General features: G+C 40.1%; 1 protein-coding gene and 1 pseudogene across 1 annotated transcript in view; both read left to right on the forward strand.

Annotated features, from left to right (window-relative positions):
- Panx1 (pannexin 1) overlaps window positions 1-12,407 on the forward strand; it is a 40,391-nt gene extending 27,984 nt beyond the window's left edge. Inside the window, exons 3-5 of the mRNA XM_005337190.5 lie at window positions 5,236-5,459; window positions 6,528-7,177; window positions 7,723-12,407. Coding sequence (XP_005337247.1) covers window positions 5,236-5,459; window positions 6,528-7,177; window positions 7,723-7,802 — 954 coding nt within the window. The 3' untranslated portion in view covers window positions 7,803-12,407. The remainder of the gene's footprint in view (window positions 1-5,235; window positions 5,460-6,527; window positions 7,178-7,722) is intronic.
- A 6,802-nt stretch (window positions 12,408-19,209) lies between these two features.
- Window positions 19,210-19,550, forward strand: LOC101969333 (cyclin-dependent kinases regulatory subunit 2 pseudogene; annotated as a pseudogene).
- The last annotated feature ends 976 nt before the right edge of the window (window positions 19,551-20,526 follow it).

Here is a 20,526-nt window from a genome sequence, read left to right on the forward strand (position 1 = left end):
AGCCCATGCCCAGATCTTGTTCATCTTATGCCCTGGGATAAAGCATAGCATGCGCATAGTGAGTGCTCAGGATGCTCATGCAGAAAGGAGGAATGGGGTGGCTTGTGTGTCCTAGTGCAGAACCAGACTTAGTTCTCCAGGGCAGTCTGACTAAGGACGGCACAGTTAATGGCACAGTTTTTATTTAAACACTCCTCAGTTCAGTTCTGATGTGGAAGTTAAAACCTGGAGACTCAAATCCTACCAAAGACATTATTCATTGTAAAATAGAAGTGAGAATCAGTGTAGAGAGCTTATGGCACTGGTATAGTCAGTGGCACAATTTCTCTCCACCTCCGTTGTTTTTCTTTTCTCCTTTTTCTGCCCCCCCCTTCTCCATTCAGTGCTGATGGCCTCCAGTAGAGCGGGAGAGGGGTCTTGGCTGGAGGTGTGGGTGCATTCAGAAACACCAGCAGGTGGTGCTCTGGGACTGCTTTATTACTAGCCTTTTTTTTTTTTTTTTTTTTATGTTCTGTTCTTGAAGTTTAGAGTGTAGACAAGCAACTATTTGTAAGATTTCCGCCTGAAACAGAAAACGAAAAATAAAACCAACAAGAATAAAAAATGTTAAACAAAGTGGGCAAATCTTCCTTTATTTCCCTTAAGTAGTTTCACAGAAACTTAGTTAGAAGAGTCCTTGAAGCTGCCAGACAGGTTTCCTTAGCATTACCTGAGGGGGCTTGTGAAAATACAAGGTCCTGAGTCCCACCGAGACCATTAGATTGGAATCTCTGGAAATTTCATCAGCTTCACAGGAGATTCTGCTGCTTCCAGCCTGGAATGGAGACCAACATGGGCACCATTCTTGCAGATTGCTGTTTCTCAAATTCTGTGTTCGTGCAGATCAGCTGGGCATCTTGTGAAAATGTAGACTCCAACTCAGTAGGCCTGATGGGGGCCTCCAATTCTGCATTTCTAACAGCCTCCCAGAGATAACTGAAGTTACTGTTTTGTGGACCAAACCAATCTTTGAGAAGCAAGAATCCAGAGCCAGGGTTGGCAAACCATGATACCTATGCTCAGGCCAAACCTATTCTTTTTATGTAAATAAAGCTTTTTTGGACACAGCTTTCCTCATTTATTTATACTTTATCTGTGACTGCTTTTATATCATAATGGCAGAGTTGAATAGTTGTAACAGAAACTTGTATGGCTCACAAAGCCTCTAGTATTTACTCTTCAACTCTTTAAAGGAAAACCTTTGCAGACTCCTGATCTAGAATCCTAAAGACACTCACCACCACTAGTTGACAAGACTCCATGGAGGGAACTCCCTGCCTTAATTTCTGTTTTCATGCAGACCTGAGTGAAGTCTCTTCCTTTGCTGCCCTGTGGGAATCCATCCTCCCCTGCTCAGAAGCCTTTCTCCTCTGAATTCTCAGCCATCTAAGACATCAAAATAAACAAACAAGCTCACAAATGAGAAAGTAGAAAGAACTGAGGCTGGAAGAGTGTTCTGGGTTGAATGGTGTCCCCTAAAAATTCATGTCATTCTGGAACCTCAGAATATGACATTATTTGGAAATGGGGTCATTGTATACGTAATTAATATGACAATCTCATAGCAATTAGAGTGGTTTCTAATCCAATGACTGAGTCTTAACACAATAAGATTTTGTTTTATTTTTGTTTTAATTTTTATTACCTACCTATATACTTTAAGACATACTTCAGGTATTTGTTACCTCTTTTATGAAGTTTTTGTGGCCTTCTCAGAAATTTTTTATTCCCTCAGTATTTAGTACCTACATATTCTAGGGCCATTAGCTCTATGCTTTAGCTATTTAATTCTTCATGCTTTGTGATCTTGGGACAGATCTTGTACTTAGTCTGAGAGGGCATGTGTTCTGTCTGCTTTATGGTGCAAAGCAGGTCCCTGGAAGTTGTTTCTGAGTAAATTCACCTATCTGTGTTTAAACCCATAAGACAAGACCATATGCATTCTAGAGATGAGTGATTCATCCTACTTGGATGGTTCTCTGCCTTAGATAGAGTGGCAGGGATTTACCATGGAGGGAGGGTATTCTGGATCACCTTTAAGGATTCTTCCACCTGGAGGTTCTCTTATTCTAACTACAGCCCTTTCCAGAAGCAACAGAAATTTTTAAGCAAATAGACTGAAGATTGTTGGAACAGCTGCTTAGTGTCTCACTGTCTTAGAAGAGCTCAATACTAACTGATACATCCTACAAAATAGTACAATCACGGTTTTAAGAGATGCTGAGCATCTCAGACTTAACATGGAGTAGACGGAGCCTATGAACAAATCACTCTCAAAGCACTGCATGTCTTCTATATTCCTTGTTTGGATGAAAGGATTCTAAAGACTATGATTTAATGCTTTCTGGATTTCTATTTCAGTTGAATTGATGTTACTACCTTGTTAAAGTCTCACTGAAAGTTGGCCGTCTTATTTTTGACAGGCAGCAAAGCAGTTTAGCTTGGGGAAAATCAGGAAATGGAGTGTTCAGCTACATTCCTACAGAGGTGATCAGGGTACAAGATGATTTAGGAAAAAGGAAAATACTCAATATGTAATACCTTTAAATATTTGTTTTTCTAATTACAATAAACTTTTCTGAACTGTTCATTGGTACTAATAATCATTGCATAGCTTGGGCATGTTAGAAAAATTGCCACAGACCATAAACAGTCACTTTTTAATTTAGGAGAACAGTTTGAGGTAAAATGCTGTTGTTCAAATAGCTTTGAAACAAAAGTGACATACAAAACATTTCACAAGCCCAAGTTCGAAATAATTTTCCCTGTGGTTCCCAGAGGAAATGCCAGGCTTTCTTAGTTGTGAAAGCAGCACAGTCATGCAGTTCCATTTTTATACTAATGGACAACCATCAGAGTAGGCGGGGATTGAATGAGCATTGTTTCTCTTTAGAGCCAACTCTGAGTTATGCAGCCAAAATTCAACTAATTGTAGCCTGCCACACATGACTTGGTGTACCCTTTGCAGATTGGGTTAATAATTTTGAGAAACCCTATTCCATGCCAGAACCCAAAGTAACACTGCCTTGGTGAGAGGGCTTTATAAAGTTTCAGGGTCGTTTTGTTCATTTCCCCCTTTTTAGGGATTCCTAATGTGGGTCCTAATAGCACTGGGCGTCCATGAATGGGAACAGGAAAATAAATAACAGCTTTATTTTTCATTCACTTCTCACTAAAATTTAACATTAAAAAAATTGTATGTAGGTAACAACATATGGTAGTGTCACCACCAAAATCACAGGTACCCTGGAATATTGTTTATTCTTCACTACTTCAAATGTATGAGAGTTATTAAACCATCTAGTGGATCCTTCATGTGTTTTTAAAATGTCTTGATAACTTTACATGAATGTAATCCCATTTTCCCTGTGAATATATGTGTATTGTTTATACACTTAGAACATTTTAATTAACTTTTTAATTGGTGCATTATAATTATACATAATAGTAGAATTCATCCTAACATATTCCTACATATACATAACATAATTTGGTCAGTTCCGTTCCCCAGCACCTCCCCTATCTCTCCTTGCCTCCCTCCCCCTGGTCTTCCTCCTGTAATCTACTGATCTCCTTTCTGTTTAAAAAAAAAAAAAAATTGTCCATGAAACAATGACTGAGGAACTTTCACAAAACCAAGGACAGCCAGGAGACAGGACAACTAACTACATTGGGTGCTGGCACTGTGTCTTGGAACAGAAAGAGGACAAAGATGGAAAAACTATGAAATCCAGATGAAAGTCAGGAGCATGGTTCTTAGTGGTGTGCCAATATCCATTTCTTACAGGGGGAATGGTGATGAGGTCATGGGAACTATACTGTCTTCTGTGCAGCTGCAGTTAGTGAGAGAGCTGTGGAGTGGGCTCTGATGGCCACTCCCACAGATGCTGGGGTCAGGGTTTGCATCATCTCAAGGCCATTGTGGCCTCTTCCAGGTACCACTCCAAAGAACTGTGGAGTCAGGCCACTCCAAAGGTAAGGAGAGTTTTTCCAGAGAAGTAAATTGAAGTAGAGTATATTGGGATGCAAAAGGCATGGTTCTAGGGTGAGAGGTATTACCAGCTTACCAGCTTTGGGATCTGGGGCGAGAAACTGCTCTGAGCTTCCTCTCTTCCTTTGGGCAATGGAGCAATCCATATAGCTCTGCTAGGGTCATTGTGAGAGCTAAAAATAACCACCCACCTGTCTAGCCCTTCTATTGGTTTTGGCATATTTTAGTGCCTATTACATGCCAGGTACCATGCGAAGCATTTTTCATATGTGATCTGATCTGATCTTCCCCACACCCGTATTCATGTCCATTTCATGAGGAGTGACACTGAGAGTTAGAGGCTTAGTGACCTCACTGTTCCTGAACACAAAGCTGAGTTTCAATCAAGCTCATTGCTGGCTGTGGTCAGATCTTCCTTAGCCTTCCTACCCTGGCGGGCCAGGCTCCAAGTCGCCTCTGACATTTGTTGACTCCAAATCCCCTCTCCTCTGTTTTATGTGTACCTCATATCCAAGAGCCCTCTTCTCGATTCTGTTGCCTGTGGTGGTTGGCTTCTCTGGACTTCAGGTTGTTCAACTGTAAAATGAGGGGGCTGGATTGTTGGATCTTCCTGGTTTGTTCTAGCACTAATGGTTCCTTCCATTTCTGTGAATTTGCACTGCTTTTTCCAGCTGTCTTATTGAGATAATCACTGAAGCCAGAATTTTTCTCATTTGTTTTGGGTGAGGTTACATGTTTCTTTGACATTTTACCAGATTCCAGAGAGTAAAGAAAATCAGAGTTTTAATCCTTAGTTGCTTCTTAAACCTATAATAAATGATTTTTCAAAAAAATCCAGTAGTCTGTTATGACATTCACTTGTTTTTTTTTTATTGGAATTTTTTTTCAGAGATTGATCTTTAGGACATGAGAGTGATTTTATTTATTTTTTTCTTTTTCTTCTATGATTAGAAAGAAAATACTGTGTCACATTGTTGTTGACTATTTCAAATTAATATCTGTGAAATTAAGTTTTGGTTACGTTTTGCTGGACAGGTGCATTTAGCCATAAGCAATTGTCACTAAGTAATAAACCCAGTTTCCATAAGTGCAGGGGCATGCACATTTGTCTCAAAATAAGAAGTGAGCCACACATAGCAGATTAGGTGACTGTTACTACCAGACAGGAGCCTGTTAAGCCTATGTTTTGCCCTCTTGTTTTTCAGTTTTTCCCCTACATCCTGTTACTATTTGCCATCCTCCTGTACCTGCCCACGTTGTTCTGGCGTTTCACAGCTGCTCCTCATCTTTGCTCAGACTTGAAGTTTATCATGGAAGAACTTGACAAAGTTTACAACCGAGCAATTAAGGCTGCAAGGAGTGCACGTGATCTGGATCTCAGAGATGGTGCCTGCCCGGTTCCAGGTGTTAATGAGAACATAGGGCAAAGGTAACTTAGCCCCTAGCAGGTAGCTCAACAGTTTCGGTAGTACTCATTCTCTGCCTTTCTCCTGCCAGTCTGCCCTTAGAGTGCCCTCTGCTTGTAAATGGAAGGGGAGAGGCGTCATCCACCCAGTGACAGTCTATGGGAGCCAGAAACACCCACTCTCCCCAAAGTGTATCCACCCATATGTTCCCAACATCTATCAAGACACCATCCTTGTTAAGTAAAATGTCAGCATCTCCTTTTTATATGTAGTTCTCACAGGGGCAGCAGATGAAGGTACTGTATACAGCTTCCTCTTTGGAAAAGCACAGAGGATTTTGAGAATCAAACAGAAAAAGAAGTATGAAAGAAATGGGAAAAAAAAGTTGGTAGTGCCTTGTCTTCTTGTATTCTTCCTCTAGTTCTTGTTATTAACAGTAATGATAATAGCTGTACTTTTTTTTCTTAATACTTAGTATATTCCAGACACTGTGTTGTGGTCTTTGAGTACATTATCTCATTTGACTCTCAGAACAACATTTTTAACTAAGTGCATTTATTTACCTCCACTTACCTGTTTTTTCCAGATAAAAGCACTGTCCCAATAGCTGTAAGTGAGACAGCTGGGCTCAGAACCATTTCAGTTGGGCCCCATAGGCCTGTGCCCACAAATGTCTCCATACCTTCTTTGCTTAATGCTTATGTGTTGCAATTGAGCTGAACATTTCTTTAGCTTATTCTGCAGAATAATGTATTCTGTGAAAAAATTGTAGCTAACCAAAGCAGTAGTTCCTACTTAGGAACTGATTATTTAACAGACACTTAATTAAGCTCCTGTATTATTCTAAGAATTTCTGAGTACTAACTCATTTAATTAACTAGACTTTCTTTAAAATATTAAGAGGAAAGGTATTTTGTTATTTCTTTTCTTATTCCCACTTTTTCAACTTGAATGTTATTCCTTTCTACCCTAATAAAGTTATAGGTAGAGAAATATGGGTGTTTGAAATTTTTAGTGACATTGTTGGATGTTTTTATGTCTTTGATATTTGAGTATCTAAATTATTTTCATTTGTTTCCTTTTCTTTTTAGTTTGTGGGAGATATCTGAAAGCCACTTCAAGTACCCAATTGTGGAACAGTACTTGAAGACAAAGAAAACCTCCAGTAATTTAATTGTCAAGTACATTGGCTGCCGGCTGATAACACTCACTGTCATACTGTTAGCATGCATGTACCTGGGGTATTACTTCAGCCTGTCCTCACTCTCAGATGAGTTTGTGTGCAGCATCAAATCAGGGATCCTGAGAAACGACAGCACTGTCCCCGATCAGTTTCAGTGCAAGCTCATTGCAGTCGGCATCTTCCAGTTGCTCAGCTTCATTAACCTCATGGTGTATGTGCTGCTGGCCCCTGTGGTTATCTATACACTGTTTGTTCCATTGCGACAGAAGACAGATGTTCTCAAAGTGTACGAAATTCTGCCCACGTTTGATGTTCTGCATTTCAAGTCTGAAGGGTACAACGACTTGAGCCTCTACAATCTTTTCTTGGAGGAGAATATAAGTGAACTCAAGTCATACAAGTGTCTTAAGGTACTGGAGAATATTAAAAGCAGTGGTCAGGGGATCGACCCAATGCTACTGCTGACTAACCTTGGCATGATCAAGATGGATATTGTGGATGGCAAATCTCCCATGTCGGCAGAGACCAAGGGAGAAGCCCAGATGGCAGAGCTCAAAGGTAGGGTTGGCTCTCAGGGCAGAGGCTGTGGAGGCACAGCGTACTCTGCAGCAGCCCGTTATGAATATTGACCATCTTTATCCCATCTGTCATCTGAACCATCATTGTCCTATTATGGTCCCTGGGGAGTCCAAGACTGGAAGGGAGAAGGAATGAATTGGTGCCACCCCAAATTTCCAAACATGATCACTTTGTGCTTTTTCTGGTTTTTCTGTCTTCCTTCTCTGACTCTCTCTCTCTCTCTGTCTCATATTCTGCCTGCTGCCCCAGCACCCCTCCTTATTGTCTTTCTTGCTTTTATTTGTCTTGTCTTACTGGCTTTTCTCTCTGTACCTCTGACCCATTTATTGTTCTCCAACTTTTTCTTTTAAAAGGAACCAAGAGAGTTTTTGATTTAATTGTTGCCTTGACCTAACTCACTGCTTTGAAATTAGGCTAAGGAGTAAAGCAAAGTAGATAAAAAGGATCTTTTAGAAGAGAAGTTACTTAGTATTGATACTTCCTGCTACATGCCTTTCATAAATATTTGTTTTCAATTTTGACAGATTTGGACATACACAGTGAAACTAAAGCAAGTAATGGAGAGAAGAATGCTCGACAGAGACTTCTAAATTCTTCTTGCTGATGATTTTGTTCTTGAATTACCAATCTGTGACTTCTGTGACATGAATTCATTTTGGCTAAAGCACCCTGGTTGGGTTCACAGCTGATCTGTGGTAAATGAATGGGTCTTGGTAGAGAGATTGAGCTTGTCTTACCAAGGAACATAATGGGCAGCAAGATATTTTGAAGAATGGTTTGTGACTTTCTTATGAGAAGCAACATGAAGATTACAAACTCTAGCAATATACATGTGTTAAGTCTTCATCAGTGAAAAGAGGAAGGATTAGTAAGAGCAATGAAGAGCCATTCAGAGCTTCGGAAAAACAGCTTTCAGTACCCATGCTACCACAAGACCAAGAGCTACTAGAAAGCAGGCACTTTGGGACGTTTGTTTTATGAAATAATAATAAACATGTCAGAATATAAGTTAATATGAATCTTCTTATATGCCCTTACTGACTTGGACAAGAAAAGCCTTCACTGGCTAATTGAGGACCACTAGATTGACCTGAGCCTGGCAGGATCCTCAGCTGGGTATAGGTCTGGTGTCTTGGCTCTCATCCACTTGATCCGTCTCCACAGTTCCTCGTCAACCTTGGCCATTTGTGGCCCTCTCACCACTGTGTGTTTCACTCCGCTGTGAAGGGCAGCGGGCACAAGTGCTCATCTGGCTGAAAACTTAGTTAATGAGATAGATTATAAAGGGTGCTCAGTTAATACCACAGTGACCTCAGTTCAAGAAAAAAGGCTTTGGAAGAGAGCCCAAAGGACAAATCTGAGATTATAGAAGAAGCAAATCAGTCACTTTCAAAGAGGTTATCTACAGGGCATTGTCAAACACATCTAAAACAGAATTCTACTCAAATATTATCAGAACACAGGAATGTTTACAGTCAAGGACACTTGGCCTAATATGATTAGAGCACATAAATGACATTTGCCATATGGTGTTCTTGGAGCCAGCTTCTAAAAATGTATTTTCACTCATACTGTGTCAGAATTGAGACTTTTTGAGAAGAACATCCTAGTATTGATGGAAAATTGTAACATAAATGTTACAAATGGTTGAATAAGAATGGACACACTATTTCATAAATATTTAAGGCTAACTCATAATATGTTTAAAAAACTTCACATTTCTGCCATGTAAATATATTGTATGTTCCCATTTTATACACAAAAATCTCTAATCTTTGGTTCTTCCAATTTAATTCTTAGAAAGTTAATACATTACTTACACGAGTAATCCTCAGGAAGCTCAGAGTTTACTTTTGGCCCTCGAGGAGAGTTGTTTACCTAATCCAATAGCATTCTGGTGAAGAACGGAAGTTGTATAAGCTGCTATCTGCCTTTCAGAATATACAGAAAAGCAGATTTTATTTGTACTTCTGTGACAGTTTCTGAAGAGGACGGCTAATGACAAAATATCAAGGATGCAATCAGTGCTTTAAATTATTGTCCATTGCATGATATTTATTACTCTTGAATTATAGTGTGACTTAGAAATGGCAGTAACCTAAGTCACTGATTTTGCTACTTTTATATTGTTGTATCTGAGATAATCTACCATAATTCTCTGCTTTCTTTATTGAAAATTTGAAAAGATTTTTAAAATATATTTTTCTAAGTTATGATTTTTTTTTCAGAAGCTGCATCTTCCCTGTGGACTACCCCTAATTTGTATTTTGAAATGGTAAAAATGGATATTTTGGGAAACTAGGAACTCTCCAAGTCCTACCACGTATAATACTTTCATCAGAGTTCAAATAATTGGGGGCCTTGACCTCTGCTTCACTTAATTTTCCCAGTCTCACTTTCTGAATTCCAGTAGGACATGCAGTATCCCAGGAATCAACTAGGCAGATTAGCCATGCAGATACAAATGGGAAGGACCCATGATGGAAGACTTGAGAATCTCGTAAAAGGCTATAGACGAGGCAGGTACTAAGAAGAGAAATATCACCCACAATAAAAGCCCTGCTAGAAAATTATCAAACGCTCCATGTTCTTGGGAGACACCATATTGTCTTTCCCCCAACCCCATCTGCCCTCACATAGCTGATTTTAAGAATATAGTTATAATTTATCCTAGAGGCAGATGAACCTCCTAATAGTCACAAAACCTCTAGGTTGATGTTTGGGCAAAACAATATCATAGATTGTAATTTTGAACAATTACCCTCTCTACCTTCCTTCAGGGGAGCAGGGAGAAAAGCTGTGGAGTAGTTGATGATGAGCAATAGCCATAGCTCTGAAAAGTTGGTGTGGATACCTGGCGACATATCTTGGCCTTGAAAGTTAATTCTTCCAACCACTGAATTGTTGGCTTAGCGGACCGCTTTTGGGAGCCCATCTCTGAGGGTGAGGAGGAATGCTTTCATCAGCACTCGCTGCTTTATGAAGGACACACACACAGACCCTTAATGGCCACTCCGGGACTGCTGACTTGGTTTCTGGCTCATGTCTCCCTCGGGAACTACTGTGAAGCTGCTGAACCGACTCATAACAATAGTGTGGCAGCTGGGAGCAGCACAGATATTCCTAAAACAGTGTTCCAGCACACCTTTAATTTTATCAAGCAACAGGCAGAGGCCTCTAATATAGAGGTTCTTAAACTATGGGGGGCTATAAACCCCTTTGCAAATATTTTTAAAGCTGCAGACCCTCTCATACAGACACCAAAAATTCTATATATGCTTCTACATCATTTGAAACATAACTCCAAGAGGATCTTACCTGTGTATCTGAGAAGAAGCAGCTGTGGCCTAATGGAAGAGCCAGCCCCTCGTAGAGAATAGGGCTCCTCTGCTCTTGAGGATACTACTTCTGAATCAGGCCTCAGATTTAATTATCTTATTTGTGTATTTTTAAGTAACTGCCTTCATTTACTAGAGTTAGTCCAAAAAAAGTCAGTAAAAGAGTGAATGGAGCAGCAGTGGGCCTGGAGTGAGCAGGCAGCTCTGTTGACTGCTGTTTTTTCCAAGTCACGAGGCTAATGCCTTGTTGTCTTCTTTAAGTCATTGTCCCATCCAGCTTCACCCAGGTGTGGAGAGGGTGGACATAGCATGGATAAAATGTGTCATCCTTCTTCAGAGATGTGTTGTGAGAAAGCTAGAAACTTCCATCTGCGTGGTGTGTCTGGTTTTCACATTTATGCTTTGTGTGTGGAAACTCCGTTTATTACATACCCTTTCCCATCCAGAGTGAGCTGGGGTGGCCTTTGTTCCTGTGAAAATCTGAGAAACAGATTGTTACACACCTTTCCTTTCTAAAAGCCTTTGGGTTTGGTTTATTTTGCTTATGTCTAGGTTAAATAGGAGATCTATGGGGGTGTGGGGATTATCTACTGCTGTATCACCACAAGTTCCTGAAATAGTGACTCCTACATAATAGGTATCCTATAAATACTTGTTGAATAAATGAGCAGACTAACTGTGAGAACCAACCCTAGTTTGTTGACGACTAGTAATGTATTTTTAAAGGCATATGGTCCTCTGCAAGAGACAGGAGGGAGGGGAGGCTCATTTAACCTCTTGGTAAAGAAAAGTATTTCTGCAAATGACTAGCTCTCCACTGTAAGCACTGATAGTTCTAGCTTATTATTGTGGAGTGAGTCATGACCACTTTCCAAGTTCAGTACAAGTTTGATATTATCTTGCAGTGATTAGAGAAAATGAAGTTTTAAAAGTCCTAGTCTGAGTCCCCAGAATAAGTCTCTTAAAAGGTGATGTGGATTGAAATTTGCAATTACCAGTCATAGAGGTTTAATCTGAGGGTGAGGTTTTATCTGGGCAATCGCTGGCATTTGACCCTATTTCTCATAGGAACAGTGAACCCTTTTTAAAAGATTGACAAAGATGTTAGTATGTTGTGGAATGTGATAGATGTTAATTCGTGAGTGGTTTTCCTACCTGCTTATTAAATGTATTGTGTTTCTGGGTCCCCCTTAGCTGTAAAAATACTTTGTCATTAAAGCATGCAATTTGAGCAGTCATTATTCTTCAGGTTCCATAAAGTTATAGAAGTTTCTCATGTCTTGAAGTGTTTTCCTTTTCCCCCTGCCCATCAGAGGAGAAAAATCCTTGTAGGATTCTACAGTGTTATTAGTGTCCCCTACACAAACTGAAACAATCAGCTCCTCTTTCACAAGTTGACTTCTTTAAATCACCATAATTACAATTTAATGGCTTTCAGTAGAGTGATGCTGATTGTGCAAGTTAAATTCTTTTCAGTGGCTGAATTTCTTCAGATCTTCTGAAGAAAAACATATGCACTTTTGCTGTGTCATTTGGTAAGAATGCTGCCAACTGATGAAGAACAACTTTAAAAATTAAGATCATGAATTTTATTCCATGAAGATCTGAAGATGAGAACAAATGATGTGTTAGAAAATGATTATTCTTGAAAACACAGGAATTTTGAAAGTGGTGCATTTTGGTGGCTGTCCCTGTTATGTTTCATATCTCCATGTAAGTCACTCAGCCAAGCTCTGCATCTGACCAGGCTGACTTTCATGTAAAGAGGGTTGGAAGCCAAGAGCTTAGGCTGGTGTGAGACAAAGGTGAAACAATGTTTTAATTCTGCACTGTGGTGTCCCCCAAAATAAAACTTCTCTAAGTAATAAAAAGTGTCTTAATGTTTCTTGCCTTATTCCCCCCCAAAAACCAAAGGCAGAATATTCTCTCTGATATGTGGATGCTAATACAATAAGGGGGGCAGGGCGGGGGAGAATAGAAATTCATTGGATTAGACAAAGGAGAATGAAGGCAAAGGAGGGGGGATGGTAATAGGAGAGACAGTAGAATGAATTGGATATAACTTTCCAATGTTCATATATGAATACACAACCAGTGTAACTCCACATCACGTACAACCACAAGAATGGGAAGTTATACTCCATGTGTGTATAACATGTCAAAAAATGCACTCTACTGTCTAAAAAGAACAAATAAAAAATTTTTAAAAATGAATAAACAAAATTCTTGCCTTCCCTTTACTTCATGGGAGGTATAACAGGACATCAGTTCTGAAATGTCTTGAAGCTCCCTCCCCGCTGGCTGGATGCATAAAATTGAGTAGGCTCCATGGAATTTGTTAAAATCCAGCTGGCAATAACTAAAGGAAGGAAATGCTTGATTAAAAGCCTATAGACTCTGGGATATCTAAAGCAGAAATCACATGCTTTCTGAGAGTTATTTGCCTGAGCTCGGGAAGGAAGGAACAGGGACCATATGCGGATAGACGCGTGATCCTGCCCACCTTTTACTGTAATAAACCAGAACCATGCCATGCACCAGAGCATAGTACAATGCCTCACATATACTAAGCACTCCATAAATGCTACTAGCTTCGGTTATCCTCAGTGCTCTCCAGCTGTTCCTCAGGGGGCCATCCCCAGGAACCTTGGATGTTGTATTCATTTTCTATTGCTTCATAATAAATTGCTGCAAACTAAGTAGCTCAAAGCAACACATGCTTATTATCTTGTGGTATTCTGAGTTAAGAGTTTGGGCAAAGCCTAGCTGGTCTTTTACTCAGGGTTTCACGGGTTACAATCAAGATGTGGACAGGTTGTAGTCTCATCAGGAGGTTCAACTTGGGAAGCTGCTTCTTGTAAGCTACTTTGCATTGTCAGCAGAATTCAGTTTAATTAACTTAAAATCAACTGATTTGGGACCTTAATATGACATCTGCAAAATTTCTCCTTCCATATTCTGTTGGCTAGAAATAAGTCTCAGGTCCTACCCAAACTCAGAGGAGATTGTATAGGGGAATAACTTCAGGAGAAGCATGATCCATCTTCCTAGATGATCCATACTGTCTCTGAAACTAGTTCCTATGCCTCCCCATTCATCTGAGGCTGCTCCATTCCTAGTGCTGTCTTCCAGGCCCTTGTCTCTTCCTTAGTGACTGCCTCAAAAGGTCTTATGGGTCTAACCCATCTTCTACATGCCTGTTATTGGGCTTGCTAGAATGCAAATCTGATGATGCCAACCTGTCCTACCACATCCTCCATCACCACTTTTAAAGCCCTCGGGACTCTGGATTTCAGGATAATGAGCATTTTTTTTTTTTTTTGTGGTCTAGTCCATATCAGGGGCCATGGGCCACCCCTGCCCACCTCTTCAGGATCACCTACCTCCCTCTTCTCATGCAGTCACACACACTGGTCCTTAAAGGCCTCTGCTTTCTCACTCTTCTTACTGTTCCCACTTCCCCATACCTTCGATTCAAAAACCAGCACCAGCATCTCCTTCAGGACATTCCTAAGCTCTCCTTCTTCCTCTGGCCTGGTTTTGGATGGTCCTCCTGTGCTCACCATCGCTCACTGCCTCAATGCTTAGAACTGCTGCATTTTTATGCCTTCTCCTCTGTCCCTCCCCCAAGACTGGGAGGCCAGGAAGCAGGCTTCCTCCTTCCTGTACGCCCAGCACCCAGACACTAAGGAATTACTTACTTATGCCCCCACTCCCTGTGAGTACCTTCTGATAATGCCCCTGTGTTAGGGACAGCATCAGATTAGAAGTGAACTCTACCCTGAGCCAGTCTTCCATCTCCACCACACTCCTTGCATTTGGTCTGGTTTGAGGGGGCCAAGTATACCTCATCTTCCAGTTCCTTCTCCCACTTTAGGCACTGAGGATTTAACCCAGGGCTTTCTTTCTGGTGCATTTCTAAGAAACTTTCCTTGGCAGTGTTTTCTCCCATGTACATCCACACCAGCTGACCCTGAGTAGCCAGCTTATTTCATTTTCAGTGGTTTCTCACATACACCACCTTGTTTGAGTGCAGCTGGGTGTACTGTTGACTTAAGGTACTGATGGTCATTATAGTCAGAACAGCAATAGAGTTTTTGTGTATAAGAGGTTTATTCTGTGATCCCCCTATCCAGGCAGGGGAAGAGAGAGATGTTGAGCTGGAGGCTTCAGGCCCTTCCAGATGAAACTGGTTACAGTATCCAAACAGAAGAACAATTGAGAATTTGCAGATTCAAATCCTACCTCCTCCCCCCTCCAATAACATCAGTGTGCTAGGATCCCCTCTTTGAAAACAACAGAAAAAGAGAATATTGTGGGTTTTTTGTTATAAAAACAAAAAAACAGAGCCAGAGCAGGTCCCTCAGGGAAAGAAATAAGAGGACCCTCTGAATGAAGAGAACTAAGAATACATTTTCCAAGAAACCTGTATCAATATGTCTTTTCTCAGACACAGGAAATGAAAAACAAGGGAAACTAAAGTGTCATCAAAAATCACTTCCAAATCCCCAGAAATGAAATTTGCATTACCACAGGAAGCAAAGATTGTCTAGTACAACTTGAGCTTCCATGGAAACTTCAGGAAAATAAAAGGTAATGTTCTAACAGTAATTTCAGAGGTAAAGAGACTCGAAGATTTTAACATTCATCTCGTTTATTCACTTTGAATATCAAGACTGCCTGCTAACAAAGGAAGCATTGTTAAGTACAGAGGCCCTTGAGGCTCCTTACCATCTTGCTAAGTACTTTATAAATAATATCCCCCCCTTGAGAGAAGGAAAGCTTCATTTTAGAAAGAAGAAATTGTACAAAATGATGGCTTCGGCAAAGAGGAGCAAAAGAAAGCTTAATCTGTAGATAGAGTCAGAATGGTCTGGACCATCTGGCCAACAGAATATAATGCAAAACATGTAAGTAATTTTTAAACTTTGTAGCCACATATAAAAAAAGGAATGATTGAAATTAAAATTAATTTTAATTTTCAATTCTGTAAATATTTAACTAACCTCTCCAAAATATTATTTCATCATGTTATCCATATAAGAAATATTTCATACCAAATTTTGAAAATATATATACTTTTTACTTATAGTACATCTCACTTAAAATACCCAGAAGTCACGTTTGTTTAGTGGCAGCCATATCAACGCATGTCTACTCCCACCTAATAGTATGTACTTTAGTGTCCCTGCATCCTTATCAGTGCCTTTCTTTTAGTATGGGATTTTCTGTCCATTAAGTAAATCACCTTTCTGAAAGATTATCTGTCCTTCTACAGATAATCTTTAATTCTACACAGAATTAATTGACTGGGTGCTTATTCTCTGTTGTTTTGAAACTCAACAAATCTGTGAGTGCTTACCATCAGCTCACAGCAAGTTGCCCATTAACCCATTAAGTCCCAAGTTTTCAATTCTGTGAATATTTCAATGAAATTGACACCGATGCATTAAAATAGGTTGGAAATAACAACCTAGAGCTTATTGTGTAATTTGTTGCCATTAGTAACATTAAATACATTAATATTATCATGAATCATTCACCTATTGCTTTTATCAAAACCACAGAACTCTAAAAACATAAATATTTCAAAGTTACAATTAGTATTATATTTGTTGCTCTATTTATTTTTTTTAAGTGTTCCATAAATGAAACAAAAATGGAATGATGGGCCGGGCGCAGATGGCACATGCCTGTAATCCAAGCAGTTTGGGAGGCTGAGGCAGGAAGACCATGAGTTCAAAGCCAGCCTCAGCAATGGTGAGACGCTAAGCAATAATCAGTGAGACCTGTTTCTAAATAAAATACAAAATAGGGCTGGGAATGTAGCTCAGTGGTCGAGTGCTTCTGAGTTCAATCCCTGGTACCAAAAAATAAAATAAAATAAAATAAAAATTGAATGATGGGCTGGAATAGGTTAAATACCTCCTAGCTTTGAAGCGGCTTTGGTCTAGAGTGAAAGCTGGTGGTTGCTTCCCCAGCCCCTACACAGTTTTGTCTTAAGTGTTGTTGTCTTGTTTGCTCATTTGCTACGTATCCTTGTTCTCTTCAAACAGGTTTGTGAACTCTGAAAAATTCAGGCATCTTGTGTTAATGTCTTCTTAGTAGAATTTGTTACAAAATTATTCAATAACAATTGGTAAAGCATGGTAAAACATACTGTTCAAGACCATCTCAATAGGTATAGGAGGAATCTCAATGGGATTATTGCAGTGGAAGACTGGGCTCAACTCCAAGTACAGAGTAACTGGAAATATATAAACAAGAAGAATGGGCATCAGTGGTAGAAAGTAACTAAGGTGAATCATCGGAGGTTAGGGGGATTCTGGGTCCCTGGACCTGACAGGGTTCTTGCTAAAGACAGGCCAGGGTGATTGGACATCACCTGGGGGATAGTGGAGGATGAGGAACCTGATCAGATATGGAGATTAGGTATTGATAGTAGAGGGTTCTTGCTAAACTGATTTGGCAGGGTTCGTACTAACAACTGTATAAGGAAGTTCCCAGATGAATGTAGGAGAAGACTCAGGAGACTGACTACAGTGTGTTCAAGTGAAGAATCTTTGTAAATCATACCACCCCCAACCTCAGTCTACCACTTGCTAAGCACATAGCAAGTTGAAGGGAGATGGGAGAGGACCTAGGGAAAATCAACAAGTGGCCGATGAGTGTGTTTCACTCCTTGAGATCAAACTGCAGATGCTCAGTCATTCTTTATTCTTTAACCAGAGCTTTGATGGATAGGCCTAGGGTTAGATGTGTAATAAAAGGGTATGGTAGAAGAGTCCCTCTGAAATGAACTGGCTGTCATAGACTTCCACTGCCAAGGTGGGAAAAAAAGTCACACCTATGTGCTCTCTTGAAGAAGAGGAGATTTTGAGACTGTATAGGCCAGCTTCTGGCAATTCCTTTTCATACCTAAAGCCCTGGGATGGAGAAAGAAGCTCATGGCTTTTGGGTCAGAGAAATTAAATTAAATCCTTACTCTACTATTTAGAGCTATATGACCCTCTAGGCCCTCTGCGATTTTCAGATCTTTCATTTATAGAATGGACTAACAATATCTCAAACACGTTTTTTTGTTGTTGTTTTTTTTTTTTACTTTTAATATTGAAGTAATTGTGGACAAATAAAAAGTTGCAAAAATAGAGAAAAAGGAACAGAAGTCCCTGTATCCTAACCCAGCTTTCCTCAATGGTAACACCTTGCATAATGAGAGTACAATTGGTCCAAACTAACTACAAACTTTATTCAGATCTGACTAGTTTTACATGAATTTATGTGTGTGTACATGCACACATGTGTGTATAGTTCTATGCAATTTCACCAAATTTATTGATTTGTATGACAATCACAGCAATCAAGGTAAAGAACATCACATAGTTAAAAAAAAAAAAAACTCCCTCAAGCTGCTCCTTTATAGCCATGCCCCAACCCATAACCTATTCCTCATCCCTGGAAACCACTAATCTCCACTAATCTGTTCTCCATCTCTATAATTTTGTAATTTTGAAAAGCTATAAAATGTAATCATAAAACATAATGTGAGATTTACTTTCTTTCTTTCTTTCTTTTTTTTTTTTTTTACTCAGGATAATTCTTCCAAGAATATATAAGTAGTTTGTTCCTTTTTATTGCTGAATAGTGTTCTATAAAACTTGTTTGGGGGGACTCCACAAAAAGTGTATAAAGGTAAGTCACTAACACAATACTTAGTAAATGTCAGGTCTTCTTTCCTGGCCTCTAATTCTGAGCTCTTGCTGAAGATAGAGAACAGTTAGGGCAGTAGTTGTCATTGGCTATGAACTCACCCTCCTCCTTCCCCCATTGCTCTGTCTTTTCTGTAAAGCCCTGTGGTGTGATCACAGTCCTGTCTCTTCCTTTTAGAGTCAAGGATAGGAAAGTCCAAGGAGGTGTGGCCAGGAGTATCAGACCCTGGGTCCCTGACTCTCAGCGCAGAGCCCTTTTCACTGTACTGTGCCTACTTCCTGCCCACAGTCTATGCCAGCTGGCGAATTCTGCACTTAGCCTGGGATAGTCGTTGGGTAGCATGTCAGCTGGGAAACTGGGCTCCTAACCAAGCTGGTGAATCATCCCTGAGCACTGATCAAGTTGGCACAGGGAGCCAAGGATGCTCGTTTTCTCCCAAGATACAAATCTCCTGTGCAGAAAAACCCTTCGGGGCTTCAACTTCTGCCCAGTTGAGGTGAGATTGGCATGCATCTGTCAAACAGAGGTTCTTCAAACCCCTCCTGGGTCAGGTGGTAGCATATGGAGAGAATATGCAGCAGGCTACTTAGGCTTGTGGAGTTTCCTAGAAATGATGGTGGCAAAAAGGAAGGGGAAGGTCAGGGAGAGGAAAGCTTTGTTTCCCACTATAACATCACCACTGACTCATTGGCCCAGTTAGAGTCTTGGACTAAATAACCTCTAAAGTGTAACAGTCTGTACTTCTCGGGTCTCCTTCTTCTCCCAGAGTGTCCTACACTAGCTCCCCGGAACCCAGACAGAAGGAAAAAAAAAACAATTAATAATTCTTGAGCACTTACGTGCTAGTCACTTAAAAATACACCTCAGGAGTCGTTGCCCTGGCCTGAAATGGATGTGTGTTCTGCTTCGCCCATTCTGCAGTCAGGTTTCCGCCTCGTTTCTGCCCGGCTGCATGCCGGCAGTATGGCCCCTAAGCAGATCTACTACTCAGACAAGTAGTTCGACAAGCACTATGAGTACCAGCATGTCATGTTACCCAGAGAACCTTCCAATCAAGTACCCAAAATTCATCTAATATCTGAAGAGGAGTGGAGGAGTCTTGGTGTCCAACAGAGTCTAGGCTGCGTTCATTACATGATTTACAAGCCAGAACCACATATTCTTCTCTTTAGACAACCTCTTCCAAAAGCGCACCACAAATGAAGTCTATCTGGGATCATCAATTAAATCTTTTGCAAATTTAATGTACATGTGTATATAAGGTAGTATTCAGTGAATACTTAAAAAATGTACAAATCATTCATCCAGACCTGTGCATGAGCTGTAATCTTCACAGCAACAGGGCTCAGTTAAATGCAACTGCAAGAAGGTTATTGTAAGGTGTTTAAGATAAAATTTCTTCTCATCAGTTTTTCTCTTAATATAAGTGCCTGTTTGACACTACCTGTTACTTTTGTTAAATAAAGTTTGTATGTTGCATTTACCATTGCTTGAAGTTAACAGGGTTTATTTTCTTATATTTAATTCGTGACTATTGAGATCAATTTTCATTTTATAATTTTATCCCTGAGGAAATAAACTTACATGAAATAAAGAAAAAGAAAAAAGAATACACCTCACAAATCTTCAGAATGCAGGAAGGATGCTCCCTTAGTTGTGGGGTGAGGGGCACTTAAGGAATGGCTTCTCAAGACAAGCTGCCTGGATTCTGATGTCAGGCTGCCCCCTAACTGACCTTGACTCCTGACACTGCTAAGTTTTGCTTTCCTGGCCTGTGACAGATGAGTTGTGGGGTTTGGGTAAATATTAAATTTGATTAAAGGAACTAAACACAGTGTCCGGATATGATAAATAGCCTTTTTATTTGTTTTTAAAGTCTAGTAGTATTTTCTTTGCTCACAATGTAAATCATATTTGGTAAGTTAAAATCCCAAACTATGGGAGCTTAAGAGAAAGGCAGCGGGGTGCACTGAAAAAAAGGTTCAGTTTGGGTTTTGATGTCAGAAAATCTGGTATGGAGTCTTAGCTCTGATCCTCACACGCCATGCCCTGGGGGTTACTTATAGTGTTTTTCTCTGTACCAATGTCTTCCTTTCAGGGTTGTTCCTAGGATTCAATTAGATAATACACCTGACACTCAAGGGGAGCTCAGAAGATAGTAGCTCTTTTTCTTACCTCAAATAGAAACACTCAACAGCTAAGTGAAAGTGAAGTCATTTAGCCGTGCTTCTTGGAACTCAAAGGTGAGAATTCAGCCTGGAGCACCCTGGAAAGAGCAGT

This window comes from Ictidomys tridecemlineatus, chromosome 4, assembly GCF_052094955.1.
Source record: "Ictidomys tridecemlineatus isolate mIctTri1 chromosome 4, mIctTri1.hap1, whole genome shotgun sequence".
NCBI lineage: Eukaryota > Metazoa > Chordata > Mammalia > Rodentia > Sciuridae > Ictidomys > Ictidomys tridecemlineatus.